This window comes from Semicossyphus pulcher, unplaced genomic scaffold (assembly GCF_022749685.1).
Source record: "Semicossyphus pulcher isolate SPU_LCO1_2020_fin unplaced genomic scaffold, fSemPul1.0.p SCAF_8, whole genome shotgun sequence".
Classification (NCBI taxonomy): Eukaryota; Metazoa; Chordata; class Actinopteri; order Labriformes; family Labridae; genus Semicossyphus; species Semicossyphus pulcher.
This window is the reverse complement of record NW_027211759.1, coordinates 21,045,934-21,067,396: the sequence shown is the minus strand read 5'-3', so window position 1 is coordinate 21,067,396 and position 21,463 is coordinate 21,045,934. Positions and strand designations below refer to the sequence as shown.

General features: G+C 42.5%; 1 protein-coding gene across 1 annotated transcript in view; it reads right to left on the bottom strand.

Annotated features, from left to right (window-relative positions):
- trim44 (tripartite motif containing 44) overlaps window positions 1-13,087 on the bottom strand; it is a 57,042-nt gene extending 43,955 nt beyond the window's left edge. The window contains exons 1-3 of the mRNA XM_069686626.1: window positions 12,899-13,087; window positions 11,479-12,107; window positions 10,157-10,234 (exon numbers count right to left, since the gene is read on the bottom strand). Coding sequence (XP_069542727.1) covers window positions 10,157-10,234; window positions 11,479-12,069 — 669 coding nt within the window. The 5' untranslated portion in view covers window positions 12,070-12,107; window positions 12,899-13,087. The remainder of the gene's footprint in view (window positions 1-10,156; window positions 10,235-11,478; window positions 12,108-12,898) is intronic.
- Between the last annotated feature and the right edge of the window lie 8,376 nt (window positions 13,088-21,463).

Below are 21,463 nucleotides of genomic sequence, written 5' to 3'. Positions count from 1 at the left end.
CTGCCATTTCAAATTAACATAAAATGACTACTTCTGTGCAAGTATGAATCATTTAGGTGCACTTGTAAAACAGAGAAGCCAGAGATACACAACAAACTGAAAAACAAGTAAGTAAAAATAGAGATGAGCTGACAATAAAACAGGAGGACGATGATTTGAACATCCAGAGGGGATACAGAGATATGTACATGTAAGGACCACAGTATAGGGACAGGAGAGAAGCTTCTGTCTCTTTGACATGTGGATATTATTTTAATAAGTGCACTGGTCTCTATCGTGCAGTATCTAATTGATAGCATGAAGAACATCCCCTGGAGGCAAACTCTGTGCATCCCATCTGTAGATAGAGACCTCAGAGGCTCCTTCTACCACGGCAAGCCATCTGTTTGGCTTTCAAGGCAGCTGAACTGCTCACTCAGATAGCTTTTTAATCCATTCCCCTCTTCCCCGATGAGGCTCTCTTTAGATATGACTCATTACCTTAAAACACCTCAATAAACAGACACCTCCCAAATCTTTCCCACCGAGGTGGCTCCACCTCCGACGCAGATGCTGTCGTGAGGGTGAAATACCCCAAAGTCCCACGTCAGGATCTCCTGAATATGTTATAATCGCTTCAATCTCTGAACATCAGCTGCTCGGTCACTCCTCTTCCCTTGAGCAGATCTTCACTCTCTTATTTCCTGTCTTTTTTATCTTGTATCCCTCAGCTTCCCTCTCTCCGGTGAAGCAGGAATCATCAGTCTTTACTGAGGTTGGCAGAGACACGGCCCTCAGGGGCACAAGGTTTTATCATGTACTTTCCATTTCTGCAAAAGAGATCCGATTCTCCAAATTGCCCATTAAAGCGAGTGCAAAAAGTAACATTTCTAATTTTCTCTCTTAGTGTAAGCAGAGAAAAAGAAAAATCACGGCTCATTCTGAAACAGAAATAAATTAGAAACATCTAATTGGATTTTTTTTTCTTCACTAAAATCAATGCTCTAAATGCAAGTCTAATGGATTAAGAACAACAGACTAAAACTAAAAAATGCTCCACTCCTTGTGCAGATACATAAGTGAGATGTATCTGTGTATGCAGAGGATCGGAGAGGATGAAGCATCCTTTTTTCCATGCCTCTGAAAGTTCTTATACCTTAACACACAGAGCATTAGAGGGAAGTGCTCAAATAAAATAAATCCCACTAAATTACAATGTAAGCTGATTTAATCTTCTACAAGAGTCGTCATTTTAAATGTAAGTGGTGAGCACTTTAAAAAAACACATAAAGAATTGAAAAGGGCTTCACTATTTTATATTGTACTGAAACAAAAATTTAATGCTTAGGCTGTGGCTCGTGTTTTGTTGTCTCGAACAGGTAGCACTTTGTATGTCATGGACACCATCATGGATCAACAAATGAAACATTGAAGTTTTATTTGTTGATAGCCAAAAAGGACATGTCTGTGAAATTATCAAACTATATATCTCTGACTTCACCTACAGTAGAAACACTAACTACTAGCTACTCAGCTCATGCCCTGAACTTTTGCTACTTTAATGAAGGGTTCATAATTACACAATAATAGTGTTTTATTACTCTGTAAAGCACTTTGAATTGCCTCAGTGTATGAAATGTTCTGTACAATTAAGCTGCCTTGCCTTGCACTGTTACGCTAACTTTAGCATGCAGCTGATATCATGAATACTGAGGAAGAGTTAGCTAACTTTTAGCAATGTATTTTGAATTGCTAATCTGTCAATGACTTAAACCAAGACTTAAGCCGTTTTCCCACTGGTCAAAAACCCACTAACACCCAGCTTTTTTGCTTAATGGCAAAGGTTACAATCGGCATTCAGACCCGGGTCAAATGACTCTGCAGTAGACCCGGGTAATTATCGCCTCCGATCGGCATTGATGGGAACACAAAACCCGTGTCGACGGGCTAATCTCCTACCCCTTTCCAGCGCGATGCTACGCCCTGTCTGTAACTTCTGCGACTCCTTGTCATCTCAGCTACAAATACAACCCGTCTCCGTCCAAGCAGCGCTTTGTCAGCACCGATCAGCATTCATTAGCGGGTCTTCCCGGGCCTGAAAAACCTGCGGCAACAGGCAAAATTTAGGTGGGAAAGCGGTGTAAGTGTGTAACTATAAAACTTTCCTCTTCGAATTAGCTAATGTGGCTAACAGTAGCTACTGTTACACCATGTTTTCTAATGTTAGCTAAAGTAACATCTACTGTATATTACAGTGTTATTGACTATACTGAGACACTTTACTGACCGTTTCTTCTCCACTTGTGCTGCTGTTACATTTGATATTAACATTAATCATAATCCTGTTATTGACCACATCAATGGTCAGAAAACAATAATTATGCTAACTTTAAATCAGGGGTCATCAACTAGAGTTGTCCAAGGGCCAGATTTTTTGTAAGCAGACACTGTGGGGGCCAGACTTTCAAAAAATATAAATATATATTTAGGCCTAATTAGCAGGGTTTGCATTCTGTGCCGGCCCATGTGTCCTGGAAGCTTTCAATGTTCTGGACAAATGGGTGAAATTACATCAAATATTATCTGCATTTATTTAGCTTAAAAACACTTGATAGGCAGGCTACATCAAGGGCGTAGAATTGGGTATGGAAATTAGTCAATTGTCCCTACAATAATTTTGTCCAAAAATGTATATGATACGCTTTATGTTGCACTTTCAACCTGTGGAGGAGTCGTGCAGGACACAGCCATCACTCTACAAGTACAGTACACCAGAGGGCGTAATTTAAAGTCTGTAGTAACCTTCAGCTCTAAGCCTGACGTAACGTTACAGCCAGGAGTACACCAAGCTGGGGCACTCTGCCGGCAATTACCGGATAACGGAAACCCAGGTATTAATATTTTGCGGGCCGTATGGGAAGCTTTTGAGGGCCGGATGTGGCCTGCGGGCCGCCAGTTGACAATCGCTGCTTTAAATAAATGCCTTTTTTGACAATTTATTAACACTCATTGATGTCTCTGGTTTCATTTCATTTGCGTTGTATTGTTTTAGCATTCACAAAGAAATATTTTCCTCCAGATGTATTAATGCTAATTTCAAGCTTCATATTTCACTCTGTGATACCAACATACTTTTACCTACAGATTTGAAACTTCACCCACTTTTAGTCTGGACATCCAACATTGCAACATTATATATGCGGCTTAAAATGTGAAACAGCATAATACCCCCTCTTTAAGTTAGAATAAAATCTGTATTTGCATGTTTTGATCTTTTGTTGTCGCAGCAGGTTTCAGACAATGGAGAGAAAGCAGTTCGCATAACTCATGAATAAAATGTTCCCCAAGAACAAAGCTACAACATCAATAGTACAGGCTGAATTTTAACATAAAAAATTGTCATCTTTGAAAGCTTATATGTGATCAATCTAACACATTCCATCACTACATGTCCCAACATCCAGGACCTCCTTCGAACCCCCTGCCCTCTCATCGTGTCCCAGCAGCCTTTGTAGCAGAAGGGAGCCGTGATCCTGGCTCGGTGCTCTGTGTGTTTGAGGAGCAGGAGCCCTCTCCCCCCTTAGTCCTTTCACTCAGCGACAGAGTTTCTCTGAGAATTTGTCCAACGAGCAAGGAAGGAGCATTCATGTGTGCTAATCTTCATTTGCATTGCTGCAAGCTGAGGCCACAGAATGAGGCCTCGGGAGAGAAAGCAGCACACTGCTTACAAGGGCAGAGATAGAGAGAGGGCGGTGGATGTGTGAAAGAGAGAGTACAGGAAGAGGTAAGACTTCTTGTCGGCAGATTAAGACAGCTTATTTCTTTTTCCTGCACATGTAGGACAATCGGAAAGCAGATTACGAAAGCCAAATTAATTTTCAGTCATGTTTTTAACATGCTTTGTTTCAGTACTGTTCTTATCTGCCAAACTAAGGAATAATGGTGATGCAAGCTCATACGTCACATGTAAGCTGCAGTAAAGCCTTGATTCTGAAAAATTGTAATTTTAACTCAGAATAAGCTTACTTTCTTTATGACTTTTTGAGCAGTATATGTGAGATGTTAAAGGTACCACAGGAAAGAAAACGACTCCTTGTGATGGAAAACAATTCTTCCCAAAAAGACAGTGGCTTCCTTAAAACAGAAGATTTCTCACACATTACTCGAACACTTTACGTGATTAAAACAAAGCAAGAGACACTCAAATAGAATTAACTTCACACACTATGTTACTGTGTGACTGGCTACAAAAAAGGTTGCGCTACTCATTAGTGCTAATGAAATAAAACTCCAGACAAACAGCCAAAGCCCTCGGGAATGAAAATAAATCTGTGTAAAAGACAACAGCGACAAAATAACAGTGTGTCGTGTAAATTAGGTGAGACAAAAGAAGACTAGAAAACTCCTCAGCCGGATATCAAAGTAGCCTTAGCTTTTATCTTAACCTTCAACTACACAGACACAAAGTGGGTCCTTTATTACTAAAGCATTTTCATTTCTAAAAAACTTAAGACACCCGGTGTGTTGTTCAGAATCACATGTTAGTAAGATACCCAGACATCTACAGTTTTACTGGTTGAAACATCCATCCATTACTTCTTATCATGTGAGGAGATGTGAGGGGGGTGGAGCCTATCCCAGCTGTCATTGGGCAAGAGGCGGGGTACACCGTGGACAGATCGCCAGTCAATCACAGGGCTGACACATAGACAGGCAACCTTTCATGCTCACATTCACTCCTATAGGCAATTTTAAGCCGCTTTCCCACTGGTCAAAAAACCTGCTTACATCCGCTAACAACTTGCTTTTTTGCTTAGTGGGAAAGGTTACAATCGGCCTTCAGACCCGGGTCCAATAACTCTGCAGTAAACCCGGGTAATTATCGCCTCGGCTCCGGTCGACAATAACGGTAACACAAAAACTGGGTCGACACCCCCGCCCCCTTTCCGGCACGATGCTATGACGACTCCTTGTCATTTCAGCTACAAATTCAGCAAAGCAGCGCTCGAAAATGGTTCCAAATTTGTCGGCGCCGAGTTTGATAAAGAGACTGAATGAGTAATAGATACAATAAAGACCTAACCACTGTAACATCACTGGCCTCCGCGCTGCTTACCAAAGAGTATAACGCAAGTTCTTTGTGTGTAGTTTTGTTTATTAACCCTGTTTCCAGCACGTTTGTGACTTCAGACGGTGACGCAGCAGAAAAGAGACAGACAGGAGTATACTCCACTGCATTTATTAGCGGGTCTGAAAAACCTGCGTCAACGCACTAATTTTGTTGGGAAAGGGGCATTAGAGTCACCAGTTAACCTAACGAGCATGTTTTTAGAGTGTGTTAGGAAGCTGGAGTACCTGGATAGAGAACCCATGCATGCATGGGAAGACCATGCAAACTCCACACAGACCCAGGGCCCTTAAGTCTGAACTGGGATTTGAACCAGGGACCTTTTAGATGTGAGGCGACAGCACTAACCTCTGCATCGCTTCCTAATTTCAAGCATCCTGCTCCAGTGAAGTGATGAAATATTCAGAAGCAGAATATATTTTTTGGAATCAGCATAGGAAGCGAAAATGTTTAATCTAACTTTGACGCTTCTTAAGGGAAATTACGAGAGCGCTGGAGTTCAAATGCTTAGATTTCTTTGAATGTTCTTAGCAGCACATGAGAGCTGCTCTGCTGATATGTACAGATCTCTTGTGTGATACAGTTTTTTTTAAAGGACTAGAAAGCATTAATACAACATTAGGAGCAAATGGATTTGAACTGCCCTTGCCCTTGGCTATAGTGGCCTGGTTCCAAGTGAAAACTAGTCTCTCCCACTCTCTCTCTGACACTCTCTTTTATCTCCTCCAGAAATTAGATCCTCCAATTTAGCCTCTGAAACAACAACTACAATTCACAGGAAGTTAATTTGGGAAAACAGCAGCTCTTGAGAAGCGCTATAAAGTAACATAAAGAGGGGAAGTAAGAGAATTTAAAAGAGGAATTGGGAAAATGAGACAGAAGGCTTTTAGTTTTATAAGAGCAGAGTTTCAATAAGCAGCACCTTTTTATTGGTTTTGAGACAGGCAATGTCAGCCAAGCAACTTTCTGGGGAATGATAGCGAGTAATTCAATTAAAATGCCGTGAGTGGAGAAAGAAAGGGAATGGCAGCCTTAAAGAGCACTGGGAGAGGGAGGGGTGGAGAGAGAAAAGGGACGATAAAGGATGAGGTAGAGCAGGAGGAGAAAAAAGCAAGATGAATACACCTAACAGCAGCAGCCAAGTCTTTTCATGCCTCTCCCGTCTGTTCCTCAGCCCCGGCTCCCTATAAGGCAGCTTTAATGTGTCTGCTGCTGCTCTTGTAGATTTTATGAAGCAAGGAAAATGGATGTAGCCCCTGCACACACACACACACACAGGCGCACACATATACATTTGTGACTGGGGCTGATGCCGCTGTGCTGCCTCCAGATATGGGACTCCTCTCTCTGTAGCTGCAGAGAGAGACTCCACAGGCAGCAGGGCGCCCTGGACGACACCCTGTGCGGCAGAAGTTGAGTAAATAAAACATGAGAGGAAACGAGGTAAATATGGCGACTTCCTGCTGTCCTGGTCTGAAGCCTAAACATGCACCACATGTAACTCTCAGCGCTCTGGCGATGGGAAGACTGGATGAATGACAGGCAGCCATCCAGGCTCCCCCGTGCTACGCTTCGCCTCTGGTCCTCTGTTAATAAGTATGCAGCCTCAATCCTGTTTTTTTGCATTATATTCCATCCCCCTGTAGAGAACGGAGATATGAGCTTTGAGAGATTAAAATCCCCACACCTGCGGCAAAGTACATAATTAAGCAGAGCAGACTCGATAAGCAAGCACCGGCTAAGGGTTAAACCTCTTTCGTTCACCCTTCACCTCCACCGACAGCTGCTCACACTTCTTCCTCCCTTAACTCCTTTAAGACGTCAACAGCATGCAATTTCACCTCCTCCAACTTCTGTCTCTATCTCTCTCTCACACACATACAACTTTCCTCACCAGGAGAAAGTCGCTCTGATGGCCGCCTGTCATGCATAATAAGGAACGCTGACATTTAGAAGTGCAGAGAGGACACGCTGACAAATCCACATAATGGTCTCCAACACAGCGCCCCGCGACTGAGCAGGTAAGTGGTTTTCAGCGAGCACCTCTGCAGGGGAAGAGCGCAAGACTAAATGTCCAGGAAGTCCTTGGGGCAGCGTTGATATTTCAGCATGATAATTGACATGAACTTAGGTGGGGTGCAAGTAAAAGTGTTACCTCTCGCAGGCCGGACAAATTAACCTTCTACATTATGCTGCCGGGCTTGGGTCACATCTCTCCGGGTATTGAGAAATGCTCCTGTGTCCCTCTGCTCTCCGATGGATTCAGACACAGTATTATGAGCTGAAAAGGCATTACGGGGCGGGTTAAGAGAGCAGGTGTAGCTGTTGACAATGGGAGCTGAGACTCTGCTACATCTCTCGCTGCACAACAAGTAAGCGTCTGCGGTCAGGTTCCATTTTCAGCGGCAGTACATGCCCCCAATCTGGCATCTGTAATGGAAATACAGCCACCGTTTTCAAGGTTGACTTGTCATGAAAATTCAGTTTGCAGCATTTGTTTTGGTTGATATTAAGACGAGGGCGACTGTGTGTGAAATGAACCCGGCACCCGGCTTTTCAGGCGGCATCCCGGTGAAGGTCAGACACAAAGGTTGAAATATAAGCTTATGATTACTATTTCAGCCACTGAACCCTGTTTCATGTCTTCGTTTCTTTTGACTGACTGAGATAATCTGAGTGGCAAAAACCAAGTCTCGTCACTTCCCCGTCCCTCAGTGGAACTCGGTACAAGGCTGCTCTTCCGACGGCAGTACAAAACTGAGGTCAACATTGCTTTGAACAGTTTGAATATGTGTGCTCATTTTAACACTGTTTATAACACATACACCCTCTAAGTCCTACATAGAATGCAAAGAGGTTTCTCTCAACTAACTAAGTTCAACAAGGGTTTAAAAGCAGCTCAGGGGTTTTCTATATTCAGAATTCCTTTCTGTATTATACATGGCAAAACCTCAATCACAGTCATTTTGAATAAAATACAATCTCCCTGATTTGGCACAGAAGTGCTGAGTCAAAAAAGTGACTTCAACTGAAGCCTGAAAATGCTACGAGTCAGTAGTCACACAATGATGCCATCAGACGCATCAAGTATATCTGCAGAAACCCAACAGGCCACATCTGAGATCTGTGGAAAGGACCTGCATGATTAATATATGTATTCAAATAATTAACTTTCATGTTTACTACCGTATGTCTTTATGATATAATCCCATTTAATCCCCCTTTATCTCAGTCTAGAGTGCTGTGTTTCCACCGCTGCAGTGTCTACGCTGCTGCAGTGCTTACTGCTGCGCTCACTGAATAAGAAATGAGTCATTTTTACTGCTCCGGTAAGGATCCCCATGGCTTAAAAACTAGGTTCAACCAAGGTTTATTTTTGAACCTCACCAGGAATCTACAAGATGCTATTAACCTAGAGACATGACCCATTTATTAAAAACACTCATTTAGCTTTTTTGTGATTATGCTGAAGGCGTCATAAAAAATTACAACATCGTCATGGTCTTCAAATGAATTATGAGCCATCTAAACTGGTGTTAGGAAAGTGATGCACCGGGGAACTGTAAAAATATATAATATAGAGCTTGGGACAGCTTGGCCTAAATATGTAAACTTGTAAGACTGATAGAAGACTTACATTTTCCTTGTGATGGCCTTACACCAAATTACTATTAAAGCCATTTCAATGTCACAGAGAAATTTCCAATGTCAGAATAAAATCATCTTGGGCCAAGCTGTCACAGGTAAGACTTTTTTCTGTCTTAAGGTTCTTACAAAATTAAACTTGTCTAATATTTTTGGTCTAAGGCTAATGCAAATGTTTTGATGATGGAAACATTGTAAGCAACCGGCTACCAGTATTTTCTCTATTACCAAACAGGAAGCAGGAACCACATTTATTGTAAACATGGACAGGACTTAGGGTCAGCGAAAGCCACTGCAAAAACAAAGGTTGTGGTCACACGCCTCTGTTATGTTCTTATGTCTTTTATGTAAAGCCCATTTTACACCGCAGTTCCGCCTCAGCGCCGTAATGAAGCTCTGTCGTCATGCAGCCTTCGCCATTTTACACTGAACCAATCAATGCCGGCATAAAGCCGCCCCAGTGTGTGTTTTTAAACAGCGCTTCGGAGGTGCGGAGGAAAAACGTGTGCGAGGTGTAAAGAGGAGTTGGAATGGTTGGGCGAAGTCGTTTCGCCTCGGAGGTAGTAACAGAGGCGTAACAGAGGCGAAACGGCGTCCGGGTAGACAGCAGAGCCAGCAGGGCAGAACAGCACTGTGTGGTCAGATGTATTCCTTTCAGAATACGATGCAATAATAGGATGCTCGTTTGCCGTTTGGACACAGTTTCAGTGTGACTCCAGTGAACCAGTGAAGTACGGAGAAGGAAAATGCCTTGCTAGAAGCTTGCTAGCTCACGATGCTAGCTCACAATGCTAACTCAGCTACTATTACAGCCTGAATCACCAAGGAAAATTTAAACAACTGCACAAAGAAGGGAAGCCGTGTATCTATGTATGTGTAGTCTTGTAAACAGGGACCCTGCAAGAGAAACAGTCTTGCAATATCTTGTTGTCTTTGACTAAATGTCTTTAGATGTGAAAGAGATCGACTTACGTCTGTGTTTTTGAAGTCTTTTCAAAGCCTTCTCAGGTGTCTTTTAAATTACAACTACACCATATTTTAACTATGCGTGTTTTACCGTCTCTGAAATGCTAAAGGGGAATGTGGACATCTTCACCCTGCACTAGAGAGAGCTATCTTTGCAGCAGAACATTCAGCAAATTAATTCAAACCACATGGCGCAATCACATAATGAACATCAATCCAATATGCACACGGTGTGCTGTCATTCCTTGCAAGGAGGTCAAACCTGCCTTTCATTGCTGCAGAGCAATTCTCATTCCATTTGATAAGAGTTGGTTAGAGCTCATTACTAATTGAGAACAGTTGAGTGCAAATCTTTTGGGAGGACGTTTCTGAAAATGTCCTCACTGTTTAACCGTAGGAATTGGACTCAGTGCTCTGTATGCAGGAGTTTGCTCTCACCTCAGGGTTCGTCCACTTGGTCTTGATCTTCTCAGCCATCTGTTGTGTACAGCCCAGCAGGTCATAGCCTTGTCTGCTCTACAGGTGGAGCAGACAAATAGAAGGTAAACACAACAGAGTTAGCCACTGAGGAAAACACAGCACATACACAGAGACTTTTCCTGTGTGAGTAAGATAATAGAAACATTCAGTTAGAAAGTTATAAATTGGGTATTATGATCACCAAAATACCTCATACTTTACGAGACTGGGCATACTGATAAAAACAAGATCATGTCAGTGTAGCGTTTAGACAATGTTAACACAAAAAATAGAGCATGTGTCACGGGTTCTCTTACATTGACGCAGGATGCATGATGAAGCGTAGTGTAAGTTTAGAGTAGTAACGTGGCCTTAGGCTGTGTATGCGTTTGTGTGACCCCTTTTGTCTCCCATCAATCCACATGTGGCTGTGATGTAAGAGTAGGCCATCGAAGCGTGCCGCTCTACTTTTGTTTTTCAGATGCACAGCCACGGGGCGAGAGGATGGATTGTAATTTGGAGCCAGCACACAATGAGGGTCATTACAACTGGAGCTAAATAAATAGAGCTTACTTTTTTTGGGGGGGACGATTTTCGAACGAGGGTTTCGCTGATATTTCCTGTTCCAGTTTATTTTCACAAACAAAAACTCTCGGCTGTTCAAAATATTAATCCAAAGCTAAGTCCTGGTTTCTGATGCTATCACACCTTGTTAATTGGTCCTCTGTGCAATAACACAGTCCGAGTGTGCTCAGTGTGCTGATAACATCAGACTCTAAATTGTGCTATAATCATCACAAACACTATGCTCTCTCTGCAGAACTGAGCACATAGTGATGATGGTAGTGGAGTGATTCTTCAGCTTACTGGACCATCTGCATTGCTGCAATGAGCGCATGGTGACTCCATGGACATATTAAATCCACTGGGAGCAGAAAGCCATCTGGAAAATGCAGGGAGGATGTAGCTATAGTTGGAGACTGGCCAAACGAATATTATCACAATGTTTTATTTAAGGTATTTATCTACCTGAATCGATTAGTTAATGATGTCATGAGATAATGAGAAATTGTTAGGTTAAAAATATTACTCCGAGCTCTCTCAGAGCCCTGGTGAGCTGACTAACAGACAACAGGGCCTTCAGCTATTGGCATACTACTTAGCACTGAATTAGAAATGCAAACCAGATAGGCAGCGCTGTGAATACATTATGTTATACATTATAGAGCTGCAGATGTTGTGCAGCAGTGTTATAAAGTAAAGTACAGTAAATCACACAATGCTGTCATGTTCCAACTCACCTTCTGCCACACGTAGGCCTCATGCAGCGTGATGATCTCATGCCCGCGGTGCTCCCCCTGCACGGCACACACCACGCAGATTATCTTCTCATCTGGTTTACAGTAAAGGGAACCTTCCTGTCCGTGCTCCTTGCAGCGCAGCCTCTCTACCGTCACAGTGTCCCTCTTCGCAGCCTCTCCAGCAGCTTCCTGTCCTGCTTCGGCACCCTCACCCAGCTCATTCTGGGCTTCTCCTTTACCCCCAGCATCATCACCACTAACATTGGCATTAGCCATTGCCGCCCCGAGCATTTCCATTCCTGCCGCCCCTTCTGCACCTGCAACCACCTCAGATCCATCTCCAACTCTAGAGTCTCTGTTTGGGCCATTAGCTTGTGTCCCCTCGTGGTTATAAGGCATTACCGGGTGATGTGTGCTGGTGGCATGTCTGTCGGCATGGACTGGGCAGAAGGCGAAGCTGCAGGTGTGGCAAACTTGTGTTGCTGGTTGGGCCTCGTCAGGCTCGCAGGCATCACATGACCCATCCATCTGCGGCAGCTCCTCTTGTTTCAGCCCCATAGCTCCTTCCTGGGATTCCCCTTTGTGGTCCATGGCAGCTGATAATAATTCTGTGCATAAGACGAGTAAGTCTTATAGGAAACAAACAGAGGAGAGGACAGGTTATTAATAGCAGTGACCTTCTGTGAACAGCTCTCAAATTTGCACAGGGGAAAGTCCGAGATCCTCAGGACTAATCCCCTCTGCTCTGATATAATATTCCCACAACAGATGATGTATGGAGGGAGCCAAAGTCCACAGGCAACAACCTTCAAAGCATCACTATCACACGAGCTACGCAAAAACAACCCCATAACTTTCAAGGATAATAAACAGGAGGATCCTATCTGCAGCCACTGAACTATCTTTGTATGCAAACACACTCACTTTGTTTACAGACTCACAAACAGAAAGTGCTGAGTGTGAACTGCTGTACCCGCAGCATGACCAAACACCCACGCTCTCCTTCTTTCACCCGACTCTGCGTGTCATCAGGCCCTGACCTTTTCATGTCTTGTGCGTTTCTTTTCTGTATTCACTACCACCCTCCTTTCAGACAGCTCTGCAGGAGTAAAGCTAAAGGAATGAGGAGAGACCACTGAGAGAGAGACTTTTTAGTCCTCCTTTCTCTTTCTCCTCGAGCCTTCCTCTCCTGAGCTCTGTTTGTGTACTCTTCTTTTCCACTGCTGACACAAACAACCGGTAGAAAAAGTGCTGTAATGCACAAAGAACTCCCCCTCTTCCCAAACACCTCTGTGCTATTTCTCTCTTTCTGACTCACACATTCACACAGTGCCTCCCCCTCACAAAAAAACACACAAGCTTTCCCCCCCTCATGATCCTGTGGGGTTTATTAGGTTGAAACTAACTGCAGTGTACTTACTCGTCTGTGTCTTCCTCGCTCGTCTGTGTTTCCTGTCTACTGTTGTTTTGGGTTAAAGTGGAGGAATTAGCTTGACGGCTAACTTCCGTAGCACAGTCGCTGTGCTTTGAAATCTATTAGTATGCTATCGACAAGTCTGCTTTCACTTTTTAGCAGAATAGGGGATTCTCCAGCTTCGATCCGACAGCACTTACTTCCTTATTTTCATCTGCGTCTTCTTTTATTCTACTTCCTGCTTGTAGTCTCCAGTGTGAGAGAGAGCTGCAGAGACACACAGAGGTTGGAGAGAGAAAACCCGTTTGACAAGCAAACACAGTGAGACTCTTAACCGGAGGCAGGTACAAAGAGAAACATTCACACAGCTGTAACGTTATGTAATTATGTCACGAGCGAGTGTTACCTATGTTGTTTGCCGGTAATATCACAATTGACTCTTTTTGTAACGCTTAGTTAGACTGTACCCTCATCCGCGCAAATAAGGTATGTTCGGGGTAAGGGTAAATAAACTTAAGTTAGCTTGACCGTTTCTTGTGAACGCTAGCGTAGCTTAATGCTACATTTCAAAACAAATGACGCACACGAGCTGTTCATGTGCAGTTTCCTCTGTGTCACCATGTGAGAAAAATGCTTCACTTTATTTACAATACAAAAACTCAAAACTTAAGTACTTAAAAATATTACCTACTGTTTGACAGAACACATTTCCAAAAATCTTCACATATACATACCCATATAGAAGATTATTGTTTTGATTACTTTTTTCTTCCTTTCTGCCCTTCTTTAACATTAATCAATTTAAAATACAATGACATCAACATAAACAAAATATGATTTTGTTATTATAATGAACTAAATGAATAAAAACACACAATGCAAAAATAAAACACCTGTGGGGAGCAATATGATCATTGTTGTCTTGATTAGGGGTTCTCAAACTTTTTGGGGCCAGGGAAGGGGAGAACATTTTCCAAGGACCTTCTCATAATCGTACACCGATTAATCATATGCTTACTGTTTGCACTCTTAGATGCCATCGGAACTATTTGTATTGTAAACTTATCAGCCTAAATACTTCAGATCCGTCTCACAGTTATAAACAGAAAAACATTTCCATTTGAATCATGTTCCTTTCACTTATAGACTTTAAAACAGAGGGTCATTTTATTCAATTTGCTTGTGGACTCAACTCAGCAGCATTTATACTTTTCAAGTAATTGATCTTAGAAGCTTTCAGAAAATGAACAGTAGCAAGACAGACGCAGGAACGACCGTTTGTCCTGAGTGAGTTGAGTGATTCATGACAGATTGACGTGATGTGTCACAATCATATCAGTTTCTTTTGGCCCAAAGCCAACGTGGGTGGGAGTAATGGACACAATGTGCTTGTATTCCTGGGGCAAATGGTCCTCATCTGTAGACATGCAACAGCTTACTTTTATAATTGCTTATACATGTATTGTACTTAATTTACAGACCCCCAGGGGTCCCAGGACCCCACCTTGAGAACCACTGGTCTTGATAACTTAATAAAAAAAAAAAACCCTTAGCTTTATCTTTTAAGAAAAAATGATCATGTGGATGATTACAGCACTTAGAGATCTAAGAGACTTGTACTAACAGTTTACTATCAAGTTTTTGGACTTGGTTTGAAATTGAGAGATTAGAATTTCCATATTTGTCCTCTGTCATAAAATAGGCTGTTTATTTCTCTGATTTAAATCTAATCATCAATGCAAAAGCTGCAGTACCAATAATGGCTATAATACCGGGGGCCTGAGGATGAGATGAGATGAAACCCTGGTGCTCTCGGGGGATTAGGCAGAATTTGCAAAAGCAATATGCTTATATCACATAATGAAAAGCTATTTTCCCAGTGAGCATTTGAATAGTGTTATAAGTGCATGTTATTGGTCATGCATAAATTTATAAGAAATTACAAAGACACTGTCAGGTACAAGGCCAAACATGTATTTATCATCTGAATACAGGAAAGGGTTCAGCTGAAAGAGTAAACAAATTCTGAATTTCAACACGAGAGTTAATCGGGAGTTTCTAATTATGGTGTCCGCTTTCCCCTTCTGTTCACGTCCTTCTCCTCCATAAACCGGCACTGAGAGACAATGGAGCAGGATTAGAGGTCTGGAGAGAGACAGAGAGATGAGGAAAAACAAGCTGTTCTCTGTAGAGAGATCTAAAGAGGCTATTGAGCCGGGCTTCACACAAGCGGTATTTGGCAAATAATTGTTAACTGTTTTTCTGATTTGAATGGCACACCATAAATAACCATGAACCACGTTCCAAGAAAGCCTCCAGCATCCACTTGATATGGATGATGATGCTGTTTTTGCCAAGGTTTTTGAGCTGTTACGCTCTTATAGGAAGACTGCCACCGCTAAGATTTATTATGAGACTAGAAGCAGAGAGGAGTCAACGCAAACATATCTATCTGGCATAATCAGTTGTAGTTGGATTTGAGAGGACACGTTGTTTTGCCACCCACATCACAGCAAAATCACACACACCCATGAACTCTTTAAACCACACCAAGGGTCACCTGACTTGTTTTTAAAATATAACACTGCTCCAAACTCTGCTGAGCATTAATAGGCGGCATCATCTCACACACTGCATAAAACTAAAAAACAATTAGAAGCCTCATTGACTTTCAGTTCATTAGAATAAGCACTCGATATAAATACAATATGTGGTTAATGATGGGAACTTTGATTTGTTCTTTGTCTCTGAGGGAGTGAAAACAATGTCACAAGCAATACGAGCTAAATTTGTTTACCCAAATTGTGTTATCCACAGTTCAGAAAAGCCTGCGCATGGAAGTTGGCACCGCAGCGAACATGTAGCTCTCAGAAACGCCAGCCAAGAGTGACGGGGGAAGCGTTGGCAGGGAAGCAGAGTAGACGGAGAACACTTACCTAATGCCTCGGTTTTAACATTGTTTTATTGGCATGGGGTCAGCTGTTGGTCTTAGGATGAAATGTCCTTCAGTTTAACAGCCGTCTCACTCACTCGCTCTCTCTCTCCTCCTTTATCTGTTGATGTTTTATTCTCTTTCCCAGCCTAATCTGCCCTCCGGATCATTCTCTGGCTTCGTTTGACTTTTCCACAGCTCTCTCAACCTGTCATAGCTGTGAAACATAAAACAGAATCAATATACTGTTTTTGAGGGTTGTTTGTGGAGTCCTGAAGCCTGTCTCATGAGGCGGGATAAGTAAACTTTGCTGAATAAAACCTTTAACCCCTTCAAACCTGGATTGAAACTGAGGTAAATTAAGATCTATAAAGTTTAATTCAGGTGTGGTATAAGCCGCCAAATTAGTTGCCGCATCCCGCTTTCTGAGATGAGACCCTGGTGCTGCTCAGTAATGTCTTGTTTGCTGTGCGTGCGTGTGTTTGCAGGGCAAGGCAGGGGAAGGACAGCTGTCAGCTCTGATCAGACGCAGTGAGCAGTGAGATACAGGTGAGGAGGGGAGGGGAAAAAAAGAGCACACGTGAAGGTCAGAGCATTTCCTCAAAATGTCATCCAAGACATTGTTAAATCCTGATTTTACGGTGCTCTCCCATGAATACAAATATGAAGCACAGTCAGTTTGCAAATATCAATCTGCAAAGCAGTTATGTTACACTATTGTTGTCATTATCTTAATATGGACAGTAATTTCCACCAGTCAAAATACATTCAGTCACCAGCTTGTCGACTGCATTACCAGGTAACTATGTTTGAAGTCATTTTTTCACTAAATCTAAAACAATCCTGCAGTAAATCCTTCCTCTGTAAAGGTGCTAATGTTTGTGTTCAAGCTTTTAGAGTGGAGGCTGCTTGATAATGGAGTAGTTTTCAAGACAGCAGGGGTCTTTCTGTGAAGAGTTTGCAATCCAAAGACATGCACGTTAGGTTAATTACTGACTCTAAATTGCCTTAAATTGATAATCTGGGAGATTTTCATTTAAATAAACGTCCGTTAAGTCACTATCTATCGCTGAATGAGGTAAAACAATGGTGATTGCACCTATAGCCCACTGATGAAAAGCCTTTGCATTTGCAGTATATAATGTTATTATGGATTGGGTATCTATGGCGACTTTTGTGGTGGTTGGTCTGCCAGAGAGGGTAGGCGGAGCTAAGTGGCTGCTTTCTCTGCAAGTGTTGCGAGTAAACAGTAATCTACTATGGCTGAACAAACAAAGAAAAGATCGATGACTACAGATACAACTACAACAATGTCAGGTGGGAGTGGCACCTCTGAAGGATTAAAAGGTACAGTAACAGATGGATGTTAAAAGAGGGCTTAACTGAAATGTATAATAATAATAATAATAACTTAGACTTATATAGCGCCTTTCAAGGGACCCAAGGCTGCTTTACAGAGTAAATAATGAACAGACAACAGAACAAAACAAGCACACAAATAGGCAGAAAGAGGGGAAGGTGGTGAATTATAGTCCAAAGGCCGTGGTGAACAGATGTGTTTTGAGGGTGTTAATGTGAAGGGAGGCAGCGTTGCGGATCTCTGCAGGCGGAAAGTTCCAGAAGGTGGGGGCAGCAACACTGAAGGCTCAGTTCCCAACAGTTCGGAGGTGAGAGTGAGGGATGGAGAGCAGGTGCGCATCTGAGGACCGCAGACTCCAGGACGGGGTGTAGGGATGGAGGAGGTCCTTTAGGTACTGGGGGGGCGAGGGAATGGAGAGACCTGTAGGTGAGGAGGAGGATTTTATAGGTGATGCGGGACTTGACAGGGAGCCAGTGGCGGTGGGTGAGGGTGATGTGCTGCCAGGGCTTGGCGCGGGTGAGAACCCTGGCAGCTGAGTTTTGGATGTACTGGAGCATGTCCAGGGTTTGCTGGGAACCCTGAACAGGACTCCATTGCAGTAAATTTATGGTCATTTGGAGGTGTCTGGAAAGGTTGGTTCCAGTTTCTGCTTTCTCCCCCCTTACCTAAACCGGTAATGTCTGTTTACAACCCAGACCATCCATTTATAAATTGCCAAACTGCAGCCTCTATTTCACATTTTTGGGAAGAATGCCGCTCATAATATGTCAAGAGTGTGCTATGACATGTATCACGTAAAGCACAATCATATCACTGTCTACTGCAAAAGCCATATGTAGCGTAATCTCTGTCTCTCTCTCTCTCTCTCTCTCTCTCTCTCCCAACTTTTGAGTGCTCCCTCATAAAAAACATAAATACTCAAGTTTGTGAGCGAGGTTGGAAGCTGAGAACAATAACACTTCCCACGATGTTGGTCTGGTGTATCTGAGTTTAGATTTGAAACACCGCAGTGCGTATGTGTGGTTTCACACTTCCTGCATTTTTTGAATTAACACCTTAGAGGTGCAGACAGTTACACATTTTTTAAGCAATTTAAGGTTTTGTGCCTGTCCTTGCTTCTCCAAACAGCTGTAGTTGGTCGTTAATAGAGTCAAAATCCCTCATAAGTACAACAAAGCAAAACTCTGACATGAGCAGTGTCACAGATGATGGAACCACATATTCACGATCCCCTCTTAACCTCTATGATGCTATAATAAGTTACCATATCTCTTTATGGCCCTCTCCTTTATTCCCTAGAAACATGGAATCGATATCCAGCTTCAGGGCTGCAGCCTTCCATCAATAAGTCATTTAATCAATAATCCCTGGAGAGCACCGCCTCACGTCTGTTTTTGTACCAGGAGCAAATGGACGGAGTGAGTAAGAGTAAGTCAGTGGGCTATCTGAACCTAAACATTGAATTATGACTCTTTGAATTTGTGTGTTAGCTGTGAAACAGCTTTAATTTTGACCACAGATGCATCATGGTTTTTACAGTATCTTGATTATGTCTCCTTCTTGTACACTTGGGTATTTTTCAAGCCTCAGATGGACAGACATGAATGGGACTGATAACACAAAGCATTTGAAACATTACTACCATTGCACGTTTCCTCACAGTGCCCAACCTTTGCCCTCCCCCTCCCACCTAAACCCAGCTCTTATCTACCTCTTACACATGCTCTGTAACCACGGTAACTGTCTTACACTACCAGTCGTAGGGCAGTGATGTGCAACAGGCAGTTTCCTGCGGGGGGTTCACGGTCCGCTCTCGCTCAAAGATGCAGAAACAGGGAGTCGGGGGGACGAGGCTAATAACGTTGTTCTGGATCAAACATCCAGCACGGCTAATATGATAACTTTGAATTCTCGCTGCACAGTTCAGTGTGTGGAAGCAATTAAGCCCGGGCTTGGATTCCTAAAGCAAATTGAAATGTATCATACATCAGTGGTCCTTTCATTCATTGGCTTCACTTGGGAGAGAATTTCAGGCTGTATAGACGGATTACTTTTTGAAATGTGTTTTGAACGTGTAGCTTAGCTTGAGCATCAGGAGGGAGGTGGAAATAGCCCCAACAAATCACAACTGTACATTATTATGCTCTCCTTTTAGAAGGACCTATTTTTGTATTTTGTCTCCTACAATTAAGAGAAGATAAACTAAAGTAACAGAATAAGCAAAGAGGAAACGGGGGATGGTTAAACAATAATAATATCAATAAAAATAATAGATTTATTTAGGTTAGGATAGGCTAATTATTAACTTTGTATAAAAGAATAGTATGAAAGGTTGATTTGCAGCAATCCCCTACAGCTGCATTACAATCTGGTCACATATATATAGAAAGAGCACTCATGGATGTTGTGTCGCAATCACGTATCAGCAGGCTGCAGCGTATGTAGGAAAAACAGTCTGTGAGTAGAGTAAAAGCAGGCGGAACGTAATCCGCCGTAATGACATCTCTGCTCCCATCAGCGCCATCTGACAAAGATTTAGCTTCTTATTAATCTCTATAAACAGACATCTGCATGCTAACAGCTAACAATCTGTTGTAGATCTAAAATTCAACTTGAGATGAATTCCCTTGACGCTGTGTCACGAAAGCCGTTCAGCATTCAGTTTCCAACTTCCTCGAATGCATCAGATCGATCCGACCTCCGTTCAACAAATAAGCATTTTAAAAGTTTTCTTCTCCTCTTGACGACAGACCTGACAAAGCTTGAATTTTTACTTCTTACAAATCTGCATCATGATGTTGAAATTTCAGCAAAGGTAAGACCCGTTAATAACGAGTAAATCACAAGAAAACGGTTTCTCTTTCTGTAACAATGCAGCACGTGGAACAGGAAGTCTTGACGGGAAGTCGTTTATCGTTTCCCACCCGGCACGTTCACCGGTGTCCCCAGAGGCTATACCGTCTCAGTCTGTAGCCGATGGGATCCGAGATTGAGGTACGCTGCTCCTGCGGATTTGGATCTGCTGCAGGAGGATTTGGGTCTGCGGGAGCTGATCTCTTTAAATCTTTGTATAAAAGTAGATTGAAGGCATTGGATGAAGATGCATCAGGTTGTAGATGCTTTGATTGATGATTCTCTGCAATGTGACCCAGAATATGTAGACTTGTTATGTGTCGTATGTCTGAAACTTTGTTAAAATGTGCTGCTGCTGTCTCGGCCAGGACACTCTTGTAAAAGAGATTTTTAATCTCAGTGAGGCTTTTTCTGGTTAAATACATTTAAAAAAATGAATAACATTTTGCTGTGATTAAAGTTCTGACACACACGCATGCACAGTATGGATTAGGTGAGTAGAGTATATGCAAGGATACATGAATATATAGTGTGTTTAATATATGTATAGAATGTATGAATGCATGAATGCATTCTACTAATAATAATTATTCATTAGATAAGATATTCATATACATAATTTTTTAATAATAAGATATAAGATATGTATAAATAGGCTGCACGGTGGTGCCGTGGTTAGCGCTGTTGCCTCACAGAAGGATCCTAGTTCGATTCCCGGCCTTTCTGTGTGGAGTTTGCATGTTCTCCCTGTGCATGCCTGGGTTCCCTCCGGGTTCCCCGCTTCCTCCCACAGTCCAAAGACATGCTCGTTAGGTTTATCGGTGACTCTAAATCGCTCGTAGGTGTAAATGTGAGTGTGACAGGTTGTCAATCTCTGTGTGTCAGCTCTGTGATCGACTGCCGATCAGTCCAGGGCGTACCCCGCCTCTCGCCCAATGACAGCTGGTCATTGCTCCAGCCCCCAGCAGCCCTGAACAAGATAAGTAGTATAGATAATGGATGGATAAGTATACATTTATTATGAATAGTTATGTATATGTAACCTGAGAATTACATTTTTGTATGAATTAATGTTCAAAAGTATAAAGTGTAAAATTGTAAATTGTACTAACAATTTTCAAATGAAACTGTTATTTTAAATCCTACAACACACCATGTAGCAATGCGTCTGAGAACAGACGTTTGGACCTCCCTGTGTTCCAGTCCACTGTGGGAGAGGTCTGTCGGCTTACGATAGGAGAGCAAACTCAATCTGCAAGCCTGGAAAGGTGATTTGTGTATAGACTGAAGCTTTTATCTTAGGAAGTGACCATCCTTGAACCTACTGTTGGATTTCTGCCCAAAAGAGAGATTTCTGTAATGGACTGTGAGAACACAGCTGCATGTAAGAGGAACTTGTCGAGCAGTCACAGGTGTGAATACAGAC